Below are 22,319 nucleotides of genomic sequence, written 5' to 3'. Positions count from 1 at the left end.
ACCACAGACCACAGACTAAATCACCACAGACCACAGACTAAGCCGCCATGAACCACAGACTAAGCCACCACAGACTAAGCCACCACAGACCACAGACTAAATCACCATGAACCATGGACTAAACCACCACAGACCACAGACTAAACCACCACGGACCACAGACTAAGCCACCATGAACCACAGACTAAGCCACCACAGACCACAAAGAAAACTACTGTGAATCATGAGGAAAACGTCCGGTGGACAGGCCTTACTGGGATAGCTCTGCTCACACAGGTGGCCCCATCAGGAAAGCAGAAAAGGCACTGCTTGATTATAGGATGCAGCCAAACCTCTGCTTCCATCTTTGTTCGCACACATCAAGATGCTGAGCCCCTCCTGTGTGCCCTGACCAGGTGACCACTAGGAGCAGGGAAGGTAGGTTCCCTTTAAGGTCTTTCAATGAACGGCTCAAAACAGCCCCCACCTGCTAGCCCCTCCCTGCTATTACGCGGGGGGTACTTCGCTGCCATGACAGCACTTCAGGAACTCCCTTTCCCTCTCTGTTGGTCATGGAATCAGAGCATCAGTTCCCCTCTCCCCCCAGGAGACACAGGGAGCCCCCCAGTCAGTCATCTCCTTGAAATCTGATTGTTGGTGTGTATGTCATTATGATCCTGCACACACTGGTGATAGAGGCCGATGAGGCATGGGAGGAAAGCCCAGGCTTCGCCCCAGGGGGCAGAGAGGGAGCATCTGTGTTCGGACAAGCCAGAGGCCCCAACGGTGGCTGAGGATGGAATGGGGCGGTCCGGCTCGCCAGCGCTGCGGCTGACACGTGAAGTCCCCTATCACGCCCCATGCCCTACAAGGAGCACATCTTCTGAGGAGACGCATCATGACCTGCAAGAGCAGGGCACCCGCCCAGAGCCACCCAGAGCTTAGGACCCAGTCTCAGAAGACCCCCCCCATTGCTGCCCACCTCCAAGGACCGAGTCAGGGCCGGCGCTTGGGGTGCACCCCGGTCCTCACAGCCAAGCTCGTGGGAAGCATCAGATGGGAGCGGGCGCCCTGACAGGATTGGGGGCCCAGCGCTTGGGGGCACACCTCCCCCCACCCCGGAGTGGATGAGTGACAACTGGGCCAATCCAGCCTGCACTCAGGTCCACGTTTCTGCACTGGGGTTTGCCCCCAAAGGTGGCCCACCAGCCATGGATCCAGCCTCCCTACAGCTGTCGGTCTCACACTCTGGGCTTAGTAAACTAAAGGGATGAGAAGCAGAGCAGAACCCTCAGGACACAGGCCACGGTCAAGAAACGCGGTCCTCACTGTGGTGGGGACTAAAGGGGATGCCTGGAGGCAGACGTGGGTGATGCTCCAGGGAAGGTGGGGCTGCTGAGTGTGGCTGCTGGCGTGGCAGGGAAGGCTGTGCCCAGTGACGTGGGATGTACCTGCCCTCAGGGGTGAGCGCTACGGGAGTTGTGGGCAAACACTCTCATTTCTTAACACTTGGGTCATTCCCCCCATGTCACAGAGGCAGAGAAGACACTCTTGAGCCAGGCCTCACTCTCTTGGGGACAGGGTGTTTGGAGAAGCCTCACACCCCATCATCCCCATGGAACCAGGACCTGGTGCCCACTCAGGACCTGCTGAGTGATTACCTGGCCGACGCTTCCTGGGAAGGGGGAGGCGTCCCTTGGCACAGCCTTGTGGAGACTTTGGGTAGACTTCTGGGTCGGGTACCCTCTGGGAATTTGAAGGCCCCACCCACACCAGGTAGCTCAGCCACTAGCCTCATTTTCAAGGTGAGTGGAGACAGCACCAGACCAGGAGGCCTGTGTATGCTCAGCTCATGCCCAGCTGGCCCTCCCCTGGCTGGCTGCAGGTGACAGCCTTCCTTGGCATGCTGCATCCTGTGTCCTGGGCTCCAGAGAGCCTCCCACACCTGCTCCCAGCCACTCGTGCTGCTGGCCTGGAGAGGCCTCTCTGGACCTCATGGACACCCCAGGGCACCAGCCGGGCTGGCGTGTCGGCTCCCCCAAGCTATATATGGAGCTATACGGAGACAGAGAAGCCAAACCCAGGACTGGAGGCAAATACCACTCCGGGAACGAGGTCTCAGCCCTGCCAAACAGCCCCCTTCCCACAAGAGTCCCCAGGCCCGAGTGTCCTACTGAGTTTGTCCTAGGAGGTGGCCACTGCTGTGGGTAAAGCTGGAGGGCAAGCTCCCATAGTTCCCCCTAAAGAACTGCTCACAGGCCCCAGGCGGCAGGCCAGGACTCTGAGGTGAACTTTCGCAGTACCTAGGCCTGGGTCAGAAAATGCACAAGGTCAGGACGACACCAAAGGCCGGGTCACCAGGGCCACACGGAGCAAAGGAGACCGGAGATGTGGAGGGGCCTGGAGTTGTCTGCCATGCTTCCTTCACATTGTCCCCAAGCCCCTTGCCATGCTGGCTGTGGTACCTTGTAACTAAACTGGGGGAGGGGAGGCCCTGAGTCCCCCTCTTCCCTCCACTGAGCCCCCATGTGTGTCCCGTCTGACCAGGGCTGTCCTGGGCGACTGCTGCCCATGGCGGGAGCGCACTGGCTTCCCCTGGGTGGCGCTGGGCCTACCTGGAGAGGCAGAGGGTAGGATGAGCAGGTGGGGAGGGTCACGGGCGCCGGGCAGAAGGCCAGGATCTGCTGGGCGGGGTTGTAGAGGATCTGAGGTAGAGCGGAAGGGCCGTAGGCCAGCTGCGACAGGGGGACCTGTCACGAGAATGGACGAGCGTCAGCCGGCCACCCTGGGCTTCAAGCCGACGGCCCGCGGAGCTCTGTCCTCCCGCCGCCCTCCTCTGACGCCTGCAAGGGAGAGGTCACTCTCTCGGGCCAGAACTAAACCCCTCAAAGCAGGGCTTATTTTTCCTTTTTATTTTTCTATTTGTCTCAGAGATCCGCCAACGTGCTGGGCTAGGCCAGGATCTCTTTGGTGTTTTGTGAAGAAGCAAGAAAGCTGCTGGTTCTGTGGTGACTGGGTGGCTCAGTAGGTTAAGAGTCCGTCTCTGGATTTCGGCTCAGGTCATGATTGCTGGGGTGTGGGATCGAACCCCCCATCAAGCTCCATACTCAGCGGGAAGTCTGCTTGGGATTGTCTCCCTCTGCCCCTCCCCATGTGCATGTGCTCCCCCCCAAAATAAATAAATAAGTCTTAAAACCCCACCACTGGTTCCTCCCCTCCAGGGGCGTCTGTTACGGGGCGTCTCTCAGCCTGCTGTGGCAGTAGGAGGGTCTGACTGCCCACGTGCCCACTGTCCCAGACACCACAGCACAGGGCTGGGCCCCCTGGTTGCAGGGATTTCTGGAGGAGTGCACATAACACCAAAGCACCCAACCCCTCTGGGCCCCGCTCTTGTGAGCTCACCAAGTGACTCCAGGACGTGGGCCTTCCACCTGTCACCCCAAGAGGGGGCTGTGGGCTAGAGCCCTCCAGAGGGAGGCTTGGGGGCTTCCAGACTGAGGTGCCTCCCTACAAGGACAGACCTGGATTCCCCCCACCCCGACACCATGGGGCAGGCCCTGCCACGTCGGGGAGGGGCCTCGGTAGCAGAGAGGGAGTATCTGAAAACTCGTGGCCACCCACTGAAGGTAAGTGGAGGCAGGGTCCTGAGTGGTGGGGATGGGAGGGGACCAGCAGAGGGGGAGCCAGCAAAGGAAGCAAAGAACACACCCACATCTGCCTGCACCGGCACGCCCTCAGAGGGAGGGGCTCTACTAATGCACCTGTCACCTCCTGCCCCCCCCCCCAGGCTGCCTCTGCACACTCCAAGAGTCAACTAAGGACTCTAAGAAAGAACGGGAACCTGGGGGGCCACAACTTGCCTGCCATGTTCATGACCACACCCTGCCGAGCACCTACTGTGTGCACTGGGCTGAGCTACAAGCTATCCTGGGGGACTAGAGCTATGCACACGGAGGGGTGTGCGTGCGGAGCATCTCGAGACTTGAGACAGGATTTGTGGGGGAGCATCCCTCAGGCTGCATCCCGCGGCCTGGGGATTGGGCCATGAGGGCTGGTGGCCGGGTGTTGTGGGCTGGAGAGGGCCCTGCTGGGCCTGACTCTGTGTTTGTGCCATTTTGGGGTTTGGGGGATGAGCAGGGTTGGGGGTATCCCATGAGGGAGCAAAACATGTCGGCTTGGGCAGCCCTGCTCTGCTGGGGACGCTGGGAGCCCAGCCTGGCTCAGGCCTCTCTCCCTGCACTTGCCCATCTGGCCCTGACTTGCCCGGGGCCCAGCCGCGTGCCTGAGGACTCGCTGCCCACATTTCTCAAGGTACCTTTCTCACCCAGACTGGGTTAAACGCACTGCCACGTTCCCGACGCCACCCCACCCCCGGAGACCCTCCTGCAGACCCCAGCCCTCACACTCTGCCTCCCTGCGCCCTCCTCGGGGCAAGCATCTGGTGGCAGCCCCGGGGGCCTAAAGATAATCTTTAAATTATAAAACCCATTAAACTTACAAGACTATCTACTCAATAGGTGTAAAATTTTAAGGAAAAGCCTTCCTTCTTTCTTACAGTACCCCAGAGCTTTGGGTTTGAGAAAGACAATTGTCCGGAGTGGAGCTTTGACACGGCTCTGTGGCCTTTGCTGACTGGTGGCCCTTCTGGACATCACTTCATTCCTGATAGAACCGTCCAGCAATTTTACTGTGGACTCGGCTCCTAAAATTGGCCAATGACCAAAGTCTCCAGAGCACTCGGGAAGCGCCAGCCCGGATGCGAGTTTGGGTGTGGCCTGTGGGGGGCTGGTGTGCGTGTGTGGTCACACTGGCCTTTCCCAACTCAAGTGGGTGCCGTGCGCTCTCCGGAGTCGGCGACCGGCTTCAGGAGGTGGTGTGCGTGCTGCGTGGGAAATCTAGAAGAAGCAGGCACAGGGAGAAGACAGGACAAGGGCGAGCTGCTCCCGGGGCAGACATACAGAGAGACGGGCGGAGGGCGCTGCCCAAGGGGAGGCTCGGGGAGGCGGCGGGGAGGCTCAGCGGGAGCTGCGGCCAGCAGTCCCTGCCTCCGCTGGGCGTCCAGCCCTAAAGCCCCCCATTCACAGGTTCGCACGTCGGGATCACCCCTAATTCGGGCAAATGCGGACTGAAGCCCTGGCCCCAAGACAGGAGGCTCAGGGGTTCCCTGTGCAGTGGGGGCGAGGGGGTGGGGTGAACAGACGGTGGGGGGGCAGGTGGGTCACTCCCCCCGCGTCTCCAGCGGCTAGGTGCAGCCTGCGCCTCAGAGGAACCGCTCCTGTGAACAGCCGGTGAGGGCTTGCCGTGTCGCTAACACCCTGCGGGCTGTCTTCACGAGCCTCTACTTCCCCATTTGTAGGTGAGGATAAGGAGGCCCACCCTGCCCACCCCAGCGGACGTGGGCCCCGAGCCCCGACCCGTCTGGAGGGCCAGCACCCGGGCCCGACTCACCGTGTCCTTGAAGGCCCCCAGGACAGCTGCTGTGAGGACACCCAGGAGCACGCCCAGCGTGTTCAGCACCGCCGAGGCCCAGAGCAGCCGGTAGAGGTGAAGCACGTCCTGACAGCCACGCACGCCCACGAACTCATAGTAGGTGAGAGGGGGCTCCGTGCTGCCCAAGGAGAGGCAACTGTCACCCACGCCGGCAAGGGGGTGACGGGCCAGCCGGGCAGGGCGCGGAGTGCAGGCGCTCGAGCCCGTGCACCGGACCCGGCAAAAGCTGTGGTCTCTGCTGGGAAGACCCCGTGGGCCTTGTTGGTGTGTGGGGGTGGCCACCCCCCGGGAACCAGCCCAGATGCACCCTGGGGCCATGGGGCAAGGCTGTCCCCCAGGGCGTCTGGAAATCCCTCTGGGGAAAGAGCCCAGGCCTCTGAGCAGGAAGGACCACCCAGGCCTGCTCCCCAAACCCAGGCCCAGGCAGAAGGGTGACGACTGAGTCCCCTCAGAGCAAGCAGGACTCGTGGCTGAGCCGTGACCACGGGAGGGCGAGCCCCCTCATCCCAGCCCTCCCAACACGGGCCTGCGGGGCTCCGCGCATGGGGGTCGTGGGGGGGGACCGGCAGCCGTGACGCACACACGTGCTGCTTCTCCCGTCTGGGCTTTTGGAAGTGGGATGGAGCTCTTGTTTGTGGGGAGGCCCCCACGGCGCTGTGAGGCTGCCCGCAGCCTGGGCAGGTCCTCCCAGCCCGTGTCAGAAGCGAGCCCTCCACTGTCCACAGAGGACGGGAGAGGAGCTTCCAGAGCTGGCCAGGCCCGGGGAAGGGAGCCCTGGCCGCCGCCACCGCCCCAGCTAGGCCCCAGCCAACCAGGGAGACATCACTGAGAAACCAGACGCTCACATCCAGCTCGGACAGCGCCACAATGAGGGGCGGGAGGCCACGGCCTCCCCCATCCTGCACCACCTCACCGAGCCTCGGTCTCTCCCCACTCCCCTTCCTCACAGGGGAGCTGGCGGGGTGCGGGGCCGAGGGGCCGGAAGCAGGGGTCCCCCTCACCTCTGGCAGCTGTAGAGCTCACAACAGTAGCAGGTGCTGCTCTTCACCTTCAGCTGACACGGGCCGCTCGAGGGGTGGCAGGTGACCTGCACGCAGAGAGACCTTGTCCCAGTGGGCAGGGCTGCCGCCCCGGGAGCCACGACCCACCACAGCGCCCAGGGCAGTCAGGCAGCTCCTCTTGCTGAGCCTTGTCTCCCGAACTGCCCCTCCCCCACCCATTCCAGGTGTAGTGGGTTTGCGGGGTGGCAGGGCCCTCCCTGCTGGAGGGGTTCAAGGGCCCTGCTTGGCCAAGCCAGGGGCTCCAGGCAGCAACTGTTTGGTGGACAAGGAGAAGGAGAGGGTTTTCAGGCACCAAGCCTGCAGGCAGGGACAGCTCCAGGAGGGCACAGGCGGGGATGCCTCCAGGAGGGCACAGGTGGGGATGCCTCCAGGAGGGCACAGGCGGGGACAGCTCCAGGAGGGCACAGGCGGGGATGCCTCCAGGAGAGCACAGGTGGGAATCCTTCAGGTGAGACCTCTTCCTGCCCACAGGTAGAAGAGCTCCCGATCTGGCCAAGCCAGCCTTGGGTAAGCAACATGGAGGCTTCCTTTTGGGTGCCTACCATAATGGCACTGTAAATGGTTGGGAGATTTTGATGTTAAAAGAGCAAGATTGGAGCAAAAACACATGCCTCCCTCCTCCCCCCAGTGCTTTTCAACATGTGGCATGAGCCATACAGCCCGTGTTTGGGAAGTAAGTGAGCAGAGACCACCGAAATTCAGAGGGGAGACAGTGGCCTTTGGGGAGGAGAAGAAGCTTCTGAGGTAGGATGGTGTGCCAAGTGAGGGGCAGGGTGCAGGCTCAGCTGGCCTGGGACAGGTGAAGGAGCAGGGCCAGACCCCAGAGGTCCTCAGAGCGTCCCAGGGCCCCAGCCCCTCCTTGGCCACACCTCCAGAACCACTGGCCATGGAGCCTTCCTTTCAAGGTCGTGTGGTTACAGGCCGCGGGGTGCTCTGGTGTGCGTGAGCACCTGCAAATGGTAAGGGAAGTGTCCAGACCAGCAGGCCAGCAGGGGGCAAGCTGGGGGCCCCAGGTGGGGCTGGAGGCTGAGGGGCCGGGGGACAGGGCAGTGGAGGGAGGACGGGGCAGCACGTGGCTCTCCCGGGAAATGTGCCACCACAGGGGACAGTGGCTTAGAGCTGGTCAGCTGGTGGGAGGCCTCTAGCCTGGCACTGCCCACTGCCCGTTCTGCAAAGCTCTGGATGGCCACACCCCTCTGTTTACACCTTGCCCTCGGCCATCCTCACACCCGAGAGACCAGGTTGAGTAGCTGGGACAGAGACCGTCCGGCCTGTAAACCCTGGAATATTACTGACCCTTTACAGGGAAGGCTGCTGGCCACGCTTTAGAGCATTTCAGACCCTGTGTCCACTGAATCAACAGGCTGGGGGCGGGGGCATCAGAATTAGCTCAAGCTCCTGGGCCGGCTCCAAGAGACAGAAGATTGGGAACGAGGAGGCTGCCAGGGCAGCCCCAGGTCACGTAGGCCTGTCCGCAGAAGGCCTGACGGATGGGGCTCAGGACGGGGTCCTGCCCCTCTGTGACCCCAGGAGCAGAGGTCAACAGTTGGCCCTCAAGTGACCATACCTCAGTGTGGGCAGGAAGGGCGGACGGCAGAAGGGTCTGCGGCCGGGTGGGGGTGTGCCGGGAGGGCCTGGACAGAGAGGCCTCGGGATCCCCATCCCCCGCCGGGGAAAAGGCCAGGAGGGCTGGGGGCAGCCTTTGGAGACGGGTGCCGCCCCCTGGACAGGACAGCAGGGAGCCTCCAGGCCTTGAGGTTCGAGGAGCGCCCGCAAGCCACGTTGGGGGTGAGCCCTGGTGTCTGCTCCCGGTGCCCGGCTCGTCCACACTTGTACAGTGGGGAGGCCATGATTCGTCAGGCTGACACAGTTATGCAGAGGTGGGGTAGGACGGCCCGCCCGAGCGGAAGTGGCCCCGGGACGGCGGGCGAGCTTGTCGGGTAAAGGGCACGGCCCGGCTGCGCAGTCAGTGAGCCGGCCGCACCCACCCCGCAGGGGGCTGCAGGACCGCTGTGGGTCCGCGAGGCGCGGTGCATCCCGTGGGTCAGGAAGCACGCCAGAAGCAAAGCACTCAGCTTCTGAGGGGGCACAGGGAGCCTGGGGGCCCGGTTAGCGGAGTGAAGCCTCCCACGCCACCTGTGCCCCGCGTACCTCCGTCTGGGGGGCGTCGTGCACGTAGCCCACCTCGCTGGCGAGAAACTGGCATCTTCCCTCGGTGAGGGGCCTGAGCTCCTAGGCACAAGGACACGCGGAATGTGGCTGTTTCGTCCCCCCGTCAGGAGGGCCCAGGGGTGAGGTCAGACCCGTCCGCCTGGGCTCTGAGCCTCAGGGAGGGGCACCAAAGCCAACTGGAGGCTGAGGCGGCGGCACCGAGGCTCCTTCCAGAGCAGCTGGGCCCCAGAGAGCAGGACCTGCCCTGCAGGCGCCGACATGTCCCTCCTCCCTCCACCCGCAGAACAAGACACGGTCTCCTAGGAAGGGAGAAAAAAGCACTCCGCATCAATTCATTTACCCGGCCCATCCTCCACCCGGTCATCCAGTCATTCACCTCTGCACCCCTCCCTCCCTCCACCCCTCCCTCCCTCCCTCCCTCCCTCCACCCCTCCACCCCTCCCTCCCTCCCTCCCTCCCTCCTTCCCTACAGCTGTCCACCCACCAACCACTCAACATACATCCACCACCTATGGCCCTATCCAAGTCTGTGCCCAGCATCCAGGGGTCATCGCAGTGCCAGACTAGGAAGGTACCCAGGTTAGACACAGTGCCCGCCCCTAGGGGACACAGCAATAACAGGGAGTATTTATTTCTCCGTTAGTCATATTTCTCAGAGCACTCCCAGCTCTGACCTAAGAAGAGCATAGGAAACCACCCGTGACTGCACCTTCTGGACAAAGCCCAGGGGACGGAGCTGAGCAGCCATGTGGGTCTACCTTCCCTCAGAGATGGGTGAGGACGGATGGAGGGCAGACAACAGGGCTGTGCAGGGCCAGGGGCTGGGGGGCTGGTGCCACCGCTGTGCAGGCGCCCTGAGGCCCTGCGGTGACCGCCCCTGAGCCCTCACCAGATGCCCGCTGACTCCGCTCTGACCCTCCCTCCCTCGGGGGTGTCATCCCTACAAGGCCCTGTTCTAGCAGCTCCAGCTCAGCGTCCCACCCGGTCCCGGGCACTGGTGATACCGTGTGACAGACAGCAACTTCCTGCCGACGACGAGGTTCCTGTGCCCTTCCTCACACCGATAACCACGTAGCAACACCCTTTCTGACTTCGTGGCCTTCCTGGAAGGGTCCAGATGCACGGGTCACCCTGTCCTGGGCCAAGTCCAGCCCCACGGGAGCGCCGGCCACATGGTCTGGGACATCTTGCCACTGCTTCTGCTCCAGTCTTCTGGCCACTGTACCACATGCCACAGACGGGGAGGCCTGAATCACGGACACCTGTTTCCGCAACCCTAGCAGCGGCCCGAGACCAGGGCGCCGGCCTCTTCCGGCCTTGCCTCCCCCGGCGGACAGCGGGCTCTGGTCTCTGTCCAGACACTAATCCCACCCCATCTGACCCTGATCGCCTCCCAGTGGCTGGTCCGCACAGCGGTCTGGCCACCACACATGTGTTCTGGGGACACAGACGTTCAGCCGGCTGGCGCCACCTTCAATCAGAGACGAAGAATTGGTGTCAGACTTGGACTTCTCAGTAAATCCTCTTCCTAACACAGAAGCACTGGTGACCAGGTTTCATTTTCTGTCTGATCTTCAGTGTCCAATCAGGATGAAATATTCTTACTAGTTTGAATTAAATAAAACTGTGACCTATGTTAGTCCCACCTGTCACACAAACTTGGTTTTTGAATGTATGACAGCCTGAGAGATTGTGTTTCTCGGGGGATAACCCTCATCTCTGCAGGGGCTGGAGAGAGCCCAGAGTCCCACTCATTCTGCTCTAGGAAAATGGGCAGTGGTGTGCAGAAAGACCGTTGACACGGTTTTTATTTCTTAACCGTTCCACCTAGATTAACATTAAGACACCACACTTACTAATATCAGACTCTAAGTCACTAAAGCTCAGTTGAAACCCTGTGTGTCTCCTGCAGGGGTCGGCCCCCTATAGCCATTGGGCAATGTCCAGCCCACAGCTTGATTTTGTAAATCAAGTTTTATTGGCACAAAACCATGCTCATTTGTCCACATATGGTCTGTGGCTGCTTTTGTGTTGCAACGGCGGCACTAAGTAGCTGTGGCCAAGGCCACGTGGCCACAGGCCCAGTGTGCTGACCCTGACCTTTTCCAGAGAGACCGGCTGCCCTGGCCTGTTGCACATGGGGAGGGCAGCTGTGAACGAGGAACTGGGGCCCCCGGGAGGAAGAGAACACTGTGCCCCCGTCGTCTGCAGCGTGGCGAGTCCCAGCCGCGAAGCCGTTCTGCACAAGTCCGTGCTGACCCCATTATTTCCCATGTCTCCTGTGATAAACCAGAACCACGAGTCCTGCAGACGATCCTCCAGAAGGCCCCGCTGGGTAGAAATCAGTGATTCCTGACAGATGTCCTGACGACCTTCCGAGTCCCGGGGCCCGGCATTCCGCTTTGCGAGGCACCTGCCAGTTTGGAACGAGGGAGCGCTAGCAGCGACATGCACGCCTGGTCTGCAAACCAGTCGACAGATCCCACTCGTCCGAGAAAGGGGACAGGTGCCAAGGGAGCACACGCCTTCCCTTGTCACTCCCGCACGCGGCATTGAGGAGACCCCCCTGCTTCAAAACAAGTGGTTTTGAAGGAAATTTCTCTGCGACGTGTCTGAGTGGGAGGAGAGACCAGCAGACACCCATGCACAGGGCAGACCTCAAGACCAGGGTTCCCAAGGCTGCCTGCCCGACCCAAGCCCCCCGGCCTCTGCTGGGCAGGCAAGGCGAGTGCCGTCGGCGCCGGGAGAGAGGAGCCTGGAGTGGAGGCCGTGAGCGGCAAGCGTGCAAGCGACTGAAGGCCCGAGGCTGGGACTGACCCGGGAGGGGAGCCGAGGCCCGGCGGGCACTGGCGTGGTCCTCGAGGCCCAGCCACATTGTCACCGTTCCTAGGTGCTTGTGGGCACAGGAAGGGGCGTCCACCCTGCAGGCCCAGCGGTCCAGAGGCCACCGGCCGGAGCTCTGCAGGCCTGGGTGCCGCTGGGCTCAGCGCTGTGCCCGGCACCACATCCGGCACCCTGAGGCCTGTGCTCCCCACATCCTGGTGTCCCCACAATTTGTCTCCCAGTTGTCGGCATCTTAACATCATAATATTGGGAGGTGTTAAAAGCCGGTGACAAGTTTGTAGGAAAGAGCCTTTGGTCAATTGATTTTATCGTCTGTTGGACAATCACCCCCAGCCCCCAAGTCCGGCTGCCCATGCTCAGCCTGGAAACTCAGCTCCTTCGGACCCACGTCCGTGTCTTCCCCGATGCACACGCCCTGCGCAGGGAGGGCGGGCCAGCCCTGCAGACAACGGCCACGTCAGCCAGAGCAAAGCAGAAAACCAAGCCGAGGACTAAAGGAAAGTGCAAGGGTGTGAGGAGTGGGCCGTGTGGCGGGCTCAGCAAGCACCCTCGGTATCTGGGGGAGCCTGAGCTCTCTGGAGGCGGTAGCACCCCGGGGCTGGCCAACCGCACCTACAGCACTCACTTTGAACCCCTGACCGGAGAGAGTGAAGCTGTGCACTTCGTCCTTGCATTTTAAAACTTTTATTCGGAAATAATTTCAAACTTACAGAAAAGTGGAAAGAATAGGTTACTATAAGGCAAACCCGGATTAGCCTAAGATTAACACCAGGTGCCAGCACTTTTTCTTTTTTTAAAGATTTATTTATTTATTTGACAGAGAGAGCACAAGTAGGCAGAGAGGCAAGCAGATGGAGAGAGAGGGAGCAGCAGGCTTCCCGCTGAGCAGGGAGCCCGATGCGGGACTCGATCCCGGGACCCCGGGATCATGACCTGAGCCGAAGGCAGACGCTTAACGACTGAGCCACCCAGGCGCCCCTTGCACTTTTTAAAGACCTAGGAAGCATTCAAGTTTATTCAGGGCACGTTGGAGCCTCACGAAGTTCTGACGGCTTTGCCTTCTCAGGGCAGAGATGGGGTGCCAGGTCGGGACCACTGTGGAAGGATGGACAGACAGAAAGTGGGGCCAGGCCCCTGCTCCCCACATTGATCCCACCCCCAGGGGCCTGGGCCTCATGCACAGTCCCTGAGCTGGGAACCCAGAGCACTCTCCCTCAGCTCCCTTCCAGACGAACAAGGAAAGGTGCATCAGGGCCCTGCACCCAGCCCCCTCACCATGCTCCCCCAGCCCCTTCCTCTCCCAGGTCACCAGTCAGGCAGGACCTGGGGCCCAGTGAAGATGCCCATCTTCAAACACCATGTCACCACTTCTCAGGAAAACCCAGCTCTTGCTGGCTCTGTAGTTAATAGAGGGAAAAGATGGTCTCGTGAAGCCTTCTGCCCAGACTCTGTCTGTGGGTTCCCAAAAGTCCACATCTCATTTCAGCTAAAAGAACAGGATCTGCCCAGAAAAGGGTGGTCTTCCTTGATTTGGCAGCCCCTAAAAGACACACGTGACTCGAGGTCATCCTCAACCACACCCTGGGAGAGGAGCATCACCCCATTGCGAGTAGGAGACTGGCCTGAGCTCACAGTTTGCTCCTGGGCTTCTTGGACTGAAAAGCCTGCACCTTTTTATCTGCCTCCCCCCGCCAAGGGCTTTGCTCAGCCCTGGGGACCCCGGGCAGCACCCCACTCTTGGTACCAATCTCTTAGTCCATGCAGGTTGCTGCCACAAAGACACCGTAAGTTGGGGTCAGTGAGCAACAGACATCTGCTCCTCATGGTCTGGCAGCTGAGAGTCCAGGGTCAGGGGGCGCCAGACCCAGTGTCTGGTGGGAACCCGTCTCCGGGTTCAGCGACAGCGTGGGCTGGTCCACGAGGAGGACGTCCCTTCACAGATGCCCCACCTCGTGACCTCCCAAAGGCTGCACCCCAGTCACCGTTGCCTTGGGGACTAGGTTTCCACATGAGCATTTGCGGGGACAGAGCATTCCGTGGGCGGCACAACCCTGACACCGTTGCTGAGCGGTGTGCTTACTGGCGAGCTCGGAGGCCTCGGGGCAGCAGGAACACGGTGTCTGTCGGCGGCCCGCCCGGCCCTCCTCAGGCTGTAGACGTCTGTCGCGGCGTCTCCGCGGACAGGACACTGGGAAAGCCGACACGGCTCGCCTGGCGGACGGCAGAGGCCGAGCCAGCACCAGCCCCGCCGGCTCCTGTGTCCGACATCCAAGGTCAAAGCAGCCGTACATGACGGGCGTCTTGTTTCAGAGGAAATGTGGGCCAAGGGCAGGTCAGTTTGAAACAAGAGCCATTTCCTGACATTATAGCAAAGCTTTTCTAAACATACAAAAAGGTTTAAAAACTATCCTACCTAATCTGACAATGGATGCCTGGTTGCCTTGACCAATTTTAGCAGACTTTAGTATCTTTATGCTCATCATCCTCGTCGCTCTGATTTCTCTTTCACTTGGAACCTGCTCGTCACAAACAAAATGAGCCAGCACCCTGAGCCGGGGCCACGGTGCCACAGTGAGCTCTTGGTGTGGCTCCGCCATAAGGGACCAACTACTGACAGACGCTTCACACCGTGAGATAGAACTGAGGTAAAGGGTCTCACAGCCACAGCATCAGCGAGAAAACGCTCTCAAGACACGAATTTGAACTAAGTGCTTGGGCAGAGGTTTCAGAGCTAAGGTAGAGGAAAGTCATGTAAGAAGTTGAAAATTTGGATTCTGAGATGCCGATGCTGGTGCCTGTGTGTGTCAGTGTGTGCATGCGCACGCACGTGTGTGCCTGTGTGTCAGTATACACACATGCACACGAGTGCGTGCGTATGCACGCATGTGTGTTTGTGTGCGTGCGAGTGTGTTCGTGTTCACACCTGTGTGTGCGTGCATGTATGTGCACGCGAGCGTGTTTGTGCATGTGCATGCATGTGTGCACATGAGTATGTGTGTGCATGTGAGTGTGCTTAGCATGTGCGTGTGCATGCAGATGCGTGTGCGTGCACAAGTGTATGCATGTGAGTGTGCACAGATGTGCATGCACGCGAGTGTGTGTATGCTGCTGTATGCATGTGACTGTGTGTGTGCACGTGAGTGTGCTCCTGTCCGTGCATGGGTGTGCGCTTGTGCAGCTCAGTTTTGCAGGGAATGAGGAAAAGCCAGAGAAGGACAGACAGCGTTTGGCAAACAAGTGGAGAAAGGAACCAAGAAGGTCAGTGAGCTGAATTCTGCAAAATGAAATTTTGTTTTTGTAGATGTTTTTAAGCCCCCGCCAGCAATGGAGAACAAAATGTAGGAGAAGGAACTCACTATGTGCCGAGCCGCAAACACGCCGTCCACAACGGCGCAACAGAAGGCCGCCACCACACCGAAGCTGATGAACACGATGGCCGCGACCAGCTGGGGCAGAGCGTAGAGAAGTGAGTGGGCATTACATACTCCCGACAACCGTTCTTCAAGTACAAACCATCCAAAGCCCCACTTGCTGCCCGGGCTCGCGGCCTCTCCCACCCCCACCCTGCCCCGACTCAGCAGACCCAGGCGGGCTGCATTCTTGTTGGTTCTCCCGCAGGGCAGACGGGGAGCTTCTGGCCCGTGTCCCCCACATGCCCCTCATGAATAAGTGGATTATTAAACGGTCTGCAATTTCTTGCCATTGCAAACTCTGCGACAAAGACCCTACATATGTTCTGTGTACAAATCTGGGTTTTCTGTGTGGGAATCTCAGCAGGACGGACCCTGGAGCCCACAAGACCCCACACATTCAGACAGGACACATTTGGGTCTCTGCACCTTAGCATCAGAGAAGTGCCACATTGTCCCGTAAAGAGGCTTTGCCAATTTTTACTCCAACTGTCTAGCGCCTGTCTCCTTATACCCAAAAGACACTTCCTATTATTAATTGTTTAGATGCTGCCACCTGATGGGCAAAAAGGCTCATCAGTATTTCCAGTTGCTTTTCTATTAAGTTAAGAACCTTTCCTTGGATTTGTTGGACATTTCTTTAAATTTTTAAAATCTTTTTTGTGAAATAATTTTAAATGTACCAAAACAAGTAGCAAAAGTAGTACAAAGAATTCCCCTATGTCATCCGCCGAGGTTCCCCGAGTATTAACAGCATCAAAACCACAGCCACAACTTCTAAGCTGTAATCCCTCCAGCAGCAAGAACCCCACTCGCGTGACCCACAGCGTGTGTGTTTATTTACTGGGTCCGGGACTCTGCATAAAGCGGCTCAGAACAGCAGGCTGTAAGCAGGACACGGTGTTTGTGAGTAGCTCTCTGGGTCTCCAGCCATGGAAATGTGCTCCAGACTGTTCTCCCAGGTTGTTCAGGTTGGGTTTCCACGTGTACGAGCTGCTTCTGTCAGAGTCAGGCTCACTGGCTGCTTTTCGGAGAGGCCCACTCCCTCTCCATCCCTGTTAACCTGAACTACTTATTTGTTCAACAAAGCACAGGGAGCCGGTATGAAATACCACCAGCTTGACACTCCAGGGGCCAGAGTGGGGCGGGAGCGCCACTCCGACCCCCAAGGAGCAGGGGAGGGGGCCAGCTCGCCCTGGACCCCAGCCCTGCCAGTGCCCAGTGGAAGCCGTCCCCTGACTTCACAAGTAGGGGCTTTGCCCAAGTCCCTGGAGGTCTGTGAACTGGTGACTGTCTTGTCCTCAGTTTCCCCCTCTGGAGACAGAGGCGCTGGCCCTGACTCATTCTTGCATTGAATGGATGGTTCCAGAGCGCCTCCTGGGAGCCTGCCTCTCTGGGGCCACGGGCCCATGTGACAGAGCCGACAGAGGTCCTCGGCTCTTCCCCAGGGTCTGACACTCCTGACATTCGATGACAAATTGACTGAAAGAGAGTCTGAGGCCCCGGGGTGTGGACAGCACCGCCCGTTGTTCATCCAAACAACAAAGAACAACTCTCCTGCGGCCCATGGCAGCTCCCAAACCAACTGTTCCGCAGAGAGCTCTGGCCCGTTGACTCCGTCACAACCAGACTGTCCGCACGCGAGAGGGAAGCCCAGCCCAGCAGGTGGCCACAGGGGCCGTGGCCCCGGGCGGCGCTGCCCACCCACCGCGCTGACCGTGGAGGTGGCCAAAGGCCAAAGCGCCTCCTTCACCCTGCTCAGGAGGGAGAAGCCGCATGTGTCCTTCCTTCTGCGCACAAGGAAAGGCCTGGGATGGGGAGGCCTGGGAGCGTCATCTGCAGAAATTACACGGCACCAAACTTCCCTGCGTTTGTATCACTGTTGCGAAAAAATGCATTAAAACATCTATAGAAGATCAGCCGGAGGTTTTCAAATTTCCTGCAAGGGAGGCCAGGCACCTCGTTTTCCACAATAAATAAATAAATGAATGAAAAGCCTGCACCTAATTTGACTGCGAGCTTCCCGCTTTGCCTGTTCTGCAGGCCCCAGAGCAATGTGGCTGGTCCTTGCCCGGCTCAGGCCTTTTGGGAAGAAATGCTGAGCCCCTCCTACTGGCCCGAACCCCGAGGCAGTGTCGCCCCATTTAGCATCGGGCCCCATCGCGACCGCCTCCTCCTGTGATGTGAGGACCCTCTCCGCCCACAGGGAAGGACCCTGTCTGTGATGGGGCCACCGCGTCCCCTGGGGCTAGTCCCCGGCCAGAGGGGCTGATGATGAACAGAATCACCTTCGAGGGCAGAGTCCTTTCACGCATGTGTCCCTTCCACTCCTGCAGCTGTGACATCATTGTCATCTACAGGGAGGGCCGGCCACCCTGCGATTTCAGGATGCAGCCCCGCACCCCTCCACCAGGCCTCCCAAGCAGCCCGCGATCTCGGGAAGCGGGGCAGACTCTCTGGCACAAATCCAATGGGAGGGAGAGCCCACTCCTCCAGCGAACGCCCCCGAGCCCGAGCTTTGTCCCAGACGCCCTGCTCACACTGGCCCATGATGCTCTAGATCCACAGGCACCCTGGGCCTCACAGACCACGGCGTGAACGCTCTTTCCATGGTGCCCTCCCCTCTTCTACATCTGCCTCCCTCGTCCCCACCACCCCCCAGGCCACTTCTGGTGTCCTCAAGGAGCTGGACTGTCCCCAGTGACAGCTCTCCTAGAGCCCGGTGTGGTCTGGGGCCAGCCTGGCCCCGGGCCCTCATCGGAAGTGGGTGTCCCCTGCCCCGTGCTTTGTGCACCCACACTCCAGCTCAGGTGCTGGCCAGGACATCCACCAAGCCCTTCCCACTCACCTGAGAAGCTTCTGGAAGCGGCCCTGCCCCTGACCACTGACGGCCTGCTACATCTCTCACCAGGAGTGTGCAAGCAGGGCATTGTCAGGACCTGCTCCCCAGCGAGCTCCTCATGCACGGACTCGATGGCCCCCCAGAGAGTGCCACACTCCACGTCCTGGCCACGTGACCAGCTCTGACCCAGCGGTGGCCATGAGGCCTCCCGTGACACCTCCGCTGATTTCACCCCGAACCTGCACAGCATCCTCTACTGTTGCCCGGCTGCCTTCAGCCCTCTCGATCTACAGATGCGCTCTGGTTTGGTCTCACACAAACTGCCCCAACACTTGAATGTGCTCGTCAGCTTTTGACTGGCCCTGCGTTTCTGCCCACCACCCTCGAAAACATGCCCAGGCTGCATGGGGACTGCCGCACACACGCACTCGGCATGGAGGCCGTGAGCCCACGAGGATAGAGGTAACAGGCCTCACCACCCTGCCCGGGTCCCTCCTCCCTGGATGAAGGGAAGGGCACCTTCAGATCTCCACTGGGCTCACAGAGTTTACACTGCAGCAGGGAAGCCAGATTAAACACCAAACACCAATAGATAAGGTCATGTTGATAATGCAGGAAAGAGAGAAAAAAGTGGGTGCAAGCTTGTCGCCTGGTGGGAAGGTTGTCACCTGGTGGACAGGCCTCTCGTCCGGGGCATTAGACACCCCCATTGACTCAGGGCCACCAAAGGGTCTTACCGGGCAAGGTGTTTCTCTCAGCGGGGTCTCGGAAGGCCTGCCCTGGGGCTTGAGAGTCCTCTGGCTGCAGGGGGTGGACGGGAAGAGGTGGGAAGGCGACAGTTAGCTCCTGGGGACAATGACCCAGGCAAATGATGATCAGGTGGGAACTGGTGCAGAGCACGGGGCTGGTCTGAGGGGGCATCTAGAGGGGGCACGGGACAGGCAGACTGGTCAGGCCACAGGGCTTGGGAGACACATTTGCCCCGGTGGAGGGGGCATTAATCAGAAGGACCGGGTGGAGGGTGGCCCCCTGCGCAGGTGGAGGGGCTCAGGCCACAGCCCAGGGGCATCACGTGGACAAGGCGGTGGGGGACGCGGTCTGCCAAGGAGAACGTCACTAGGCCCTCACCAGGGAGCCCGCGGGTAGTCCCGACACCCCAAGCAGGGGGCCAGGACTTTGGGCCAACCCTCACCAGGTGTCCCTCATCCCTTGTGGACCATCTGCCCCCGGCTGTGATTGGGGTCCTCTGCCGGGGACACTGTGGGCCCTGAGCCTCGCCCTGGTGTGCACCACTGCACAGAGCACCCTGCCTCGCCCGTGACCCCAGGCTGGAGTCTGTGTGTCTTCCATCCACACCCCTGCCATCCCCACCTTCCTCTTCCCAGCCACAAGGATGGGGCTAGAAATAATCACGGGTGGAAAAATGGAAAATCCACACATATGCGGAAACCAAACATCACACCCGTAAACAACCAGTGGGCCAAAGAAGAAGTCAGCAGGGAGGCCGTACCCCAGGTTGAGGTGACCGGGATGAAATGAAAGCCTACAGGGGCCCCGCTCGGAGGAGGCGCCAAAGCTCGGCAGGAACTCACTGCTGTAAACACACACTGATAAAGCAGACAGATCGCCGATCAACTAACGCCCTAAAGAACTGGAAAAAAGGAGCAAACTAAACTCAAAGCCAACAGAAGAAAGGGAATAATAAAGGTTAGCGCAGAGATAAAAGACACAGGGGAAGAGAAATAAAGACAATCAATGTTCCTGGTGGTTCTTTGAAAACGTCGACAGCTGACAAATCTTTAGCTGAACTCAGAGAACAGGAGAGAAAAACCAGATGACTGAAATCAGAAATGAATTTAGGGACATTATTACCAACTTTACAGAAATTGAAAGGATTATAAGAAGATGCTATTGTGCACCAACAAATGTGATCATCGAGATGAACCAATCCCTAGGAAGCACAGATCACCAACATTGACTCAAGAAGAAATAGCAGATTTCCACAAACCCCTACAAAGTAAGATTGAACCAACCCCCCCCCCCCAATAAAGGACCAGACAGCTTCCTTGGCAGTGTGCAGGGAGAGATGCGAGCAGGTCCACAGGCAGGGGCCGAGGTGAGACCAAGGGGACCCACAGTGGGGACAGCACCTGGGTACCTGTGGCCACAGGGGACGAGTCCACACTGTGAGCTCGCATTCCAGCACTCGCCCCCCAAGAGCTTCTTACGCCCCTGTCCCAGCCTTGGGACGTGTCCTTCTGAGCCTCCCCTGCCTGCACTGCAGCTCCCCGTCCTCCCCGAAGCGCCTGCCTGGTGCCCCGTGCAGAGCTCCCTGCACATCCGCTGCAGAGACCTCCTGCACCGCTTTCCAGGCACTTGCCGTGGACGTGGGCAGGCTTCCTCCCAATGACTTCCGAATCCCCTGGTGCCGTGGGCCGGGACCTCGGGATACCGTGCCCAAAGCGCTTGGGTCGTTCCTCCTCTCAACCCCTCCCAGGCTGGTCCCAGGGGCACCAGCTGCCACGGCTCCTGCGTGAGGAGCTGTGGGGCTGGACACCCCCCAATGAGGCTGGCGAGGGACCCGCGATGTCCAGACCCGGAGCAGAAGAGGTGAAGGAGAGCAGGAGGATACAGCCGGGACCCCACCGCACAACACAGGAAGACAGGCTCTCTCTGGACCAGGCAGAAGAAGTCCCAGTGCCCTAACCCTCTGCGGGAGACATTTCTGCACCTGTCACTTCCTCGCGGCCTGATGGTTCTGTGGGTTTTATACCATGTTCCAGAGGGAACGCCGTGTCTGTGTCTGTGTGTCTGTGTGTCTGTCTGTGTGTGTGTGTGTGTGTGTGTGTCTGTGTGTCTGTGTGTGTCTGTGTGTCTGTGTGTCTGTCTGTGTGTCTGTGTGTTTGTGTGTGTCTGTGTGTCTGTCTGTCTGCATGTGTCTCACACGTACAGAAGCAGATAGGCGGGTCCCACACTGCTCTCAGCCCCTGGCGTCTCCCCACCGCCTCTGCGGCCATCTGGACGGCAGATCTGGTAGTGAAATCGATGAGTCAGGCACCTGTCTGGGTAAAAGGAGAAGGCAGCAACTCCCCGTTAATAGACAAATATGAAAAGCTGACTCACTTTGGGGCATATTCTTAGGACGTCACAGGAGACAAACATAGAGATGGACAGACGTGATGGTGAAGCCACTTTGTCACAGCCGGATTCTACCCCGTAAATTTTAATAGACGAAACAGTAGTACGTCTGGTACTTGCTTCTAGATAACATGGGGAGGGAAGAAGTGGGTGGGAGATAAGATGACCATGAGGTCAATGGCCCCTCCGCCAACTTTCACATATGTTTAAATTTTCTATCAGAGGAAATTAAAAAGAAATCAAGCAAGAAGAAAGCATTCTTACATATCTGGACGCATGTGAAATGCATGCTCTCAGCTTGCTATTTACTGACTCGTGAAGCAACCCAAACCTCCTGAAGGCCTGGGTGCTTAAGAACAGGGTCTGACCGTGGCCACTGCTGCCGGACACCTGCTCTGGGCCAGTGTGGTGCGTGGTGCCTCCCACGGGCCCTCCCAGCAGTCCTGGGAATGAGGGAACTGAGGTCCAGAAGGGTCGAGTAAGTTTCCCAAGATCACAGCTCTCCTAGTGGTGGACACAGGCTTCGGTCTCCACCAACATCAAGTAAAGTGTTAGTGAATGCATTCATCCTACAATGTTAGTCTCCCGACAAGGAGAACTGAGACAGTCCAGGCGTCACCCACAACTCCCGTCCGAAGGCTCTGGTCTGAGGCACAGGGAAGCTTGTGGGCAAGCCGGGCCCCACATCGCTCTCCTCTTACCCGAGCCTCTAAAACAGACCTCCTGCGTCCAGTTGGGAAGGAAGAAGCAAAACTGTCTCTATTTGCAGGTGACATGATCTCATGGATGCAGAATCCCAAGGAATCTACTAGAAACTATCAAAATGAAAGAATGAGTTCAACAGAGCTACAGGATATAAGATCAACAGAAAAATCTATTGCATTTTTACACGCATGCAATGGACACTCCTAAAATGAAGTTAGGGAGATAATTCCATTCATAATACCCTCCAAAAGAATGAAATACTTAGGAATACACTTAGCAAAAGAAGCACAAAATAGACTCTTAACACAACAAAACATTGTTGAGGGAAATGAAAATAGCTCTAGAAAACATATGAACACATCCCACATTCATGGGTCAGGGTACTTAACTTCGTTAAGCCAGCGACACTCTCTAAACTGACCCATAGATTGAACATCAGAGTCCCAGCTGACCCTGCTGCAGAAATTGGCAAGCTGATTTGAAAACTCACACGAAATTGCAAAGACAGAGAATAACCAGAAAAATCCTGAAAAAGAGGAACAAAGCAGGAAGGCTCATGTTCTGATTTCAAATCTGACTACAAGGCAACAGTAATTGAGACACTGTGCACTGACACAAAGACAGACCTGTGGGCAAAAAGGCCAGAACCGAGAGCCAGAAGCAGGTGCACACGTGGGG

General features: G+C 58.8%; 1 protein-coding gene across 1 annotated transcript in view; it reads right to left on the bottom strand.

The window, feature by feature from the left end:
* Nucleotides 1-975: 975 nt before the first annotated feature.
* The window catches only part of TMEM255B (transmembrane protein 255B), a 30,389-nt gene continuing 9,045 nt past the window's right edge, over nucleotides 976-22,319 (bottom strand). The window contains exons 4-9 of the mRNA XM_025874775.2: nucleotides 14,903-14,992; nucleotides 8,682-8,762; nucleotides 6,471-6,556; nucleotides 5,428-5,587; nucleotides 2,595-2,729; nucleotides 976-1,050 (exon numbers count right to left, since the gene is read on the bottom strand). Of these exons, the coding sequence (XP_025730560.1) occupies nucleotides 976-1,050; nucleotides 2,595-2,729; nucleotides 5,428-5,587; nucleotides 6,471-6,556; nucleotides 8,682-8,762; nucleotides 14,903-14,992 (627 nt within the window). The remainder of the gene's footprint in view (nucleotides 1,051-2,594; nucleotides 2,730-5,427; nucleotides 5,588-6,470; nucleotides 6,557-8,681; nucleotides 8,763-14,902; nucleotides 14,993-22,319) is intronic.

Source organism: Callorhinus ursinus, unplaced genomic scaffold (genome assembly GCF_003265705.2).
Source record: "Callorhinus ursinus isolate GAN/ISIS: 27379988/994484 unplaced genomic scaffold, GSC_fseal_2.0 scaffold79, whole genome shotgun sequence".
In the NCBI taxonomy this organism is placed as follows: domain Eukaryota; kingdom Metazoa; phylum Chordata; class Mammalia; order Carnivora; family Otariidae; genus Callorhinus; species Callorhinus ursinus.
Note: the sequence above shows the minus strand (reverse complement) of the source record. Positions and strands in the feature narration are given on the sequence as shown.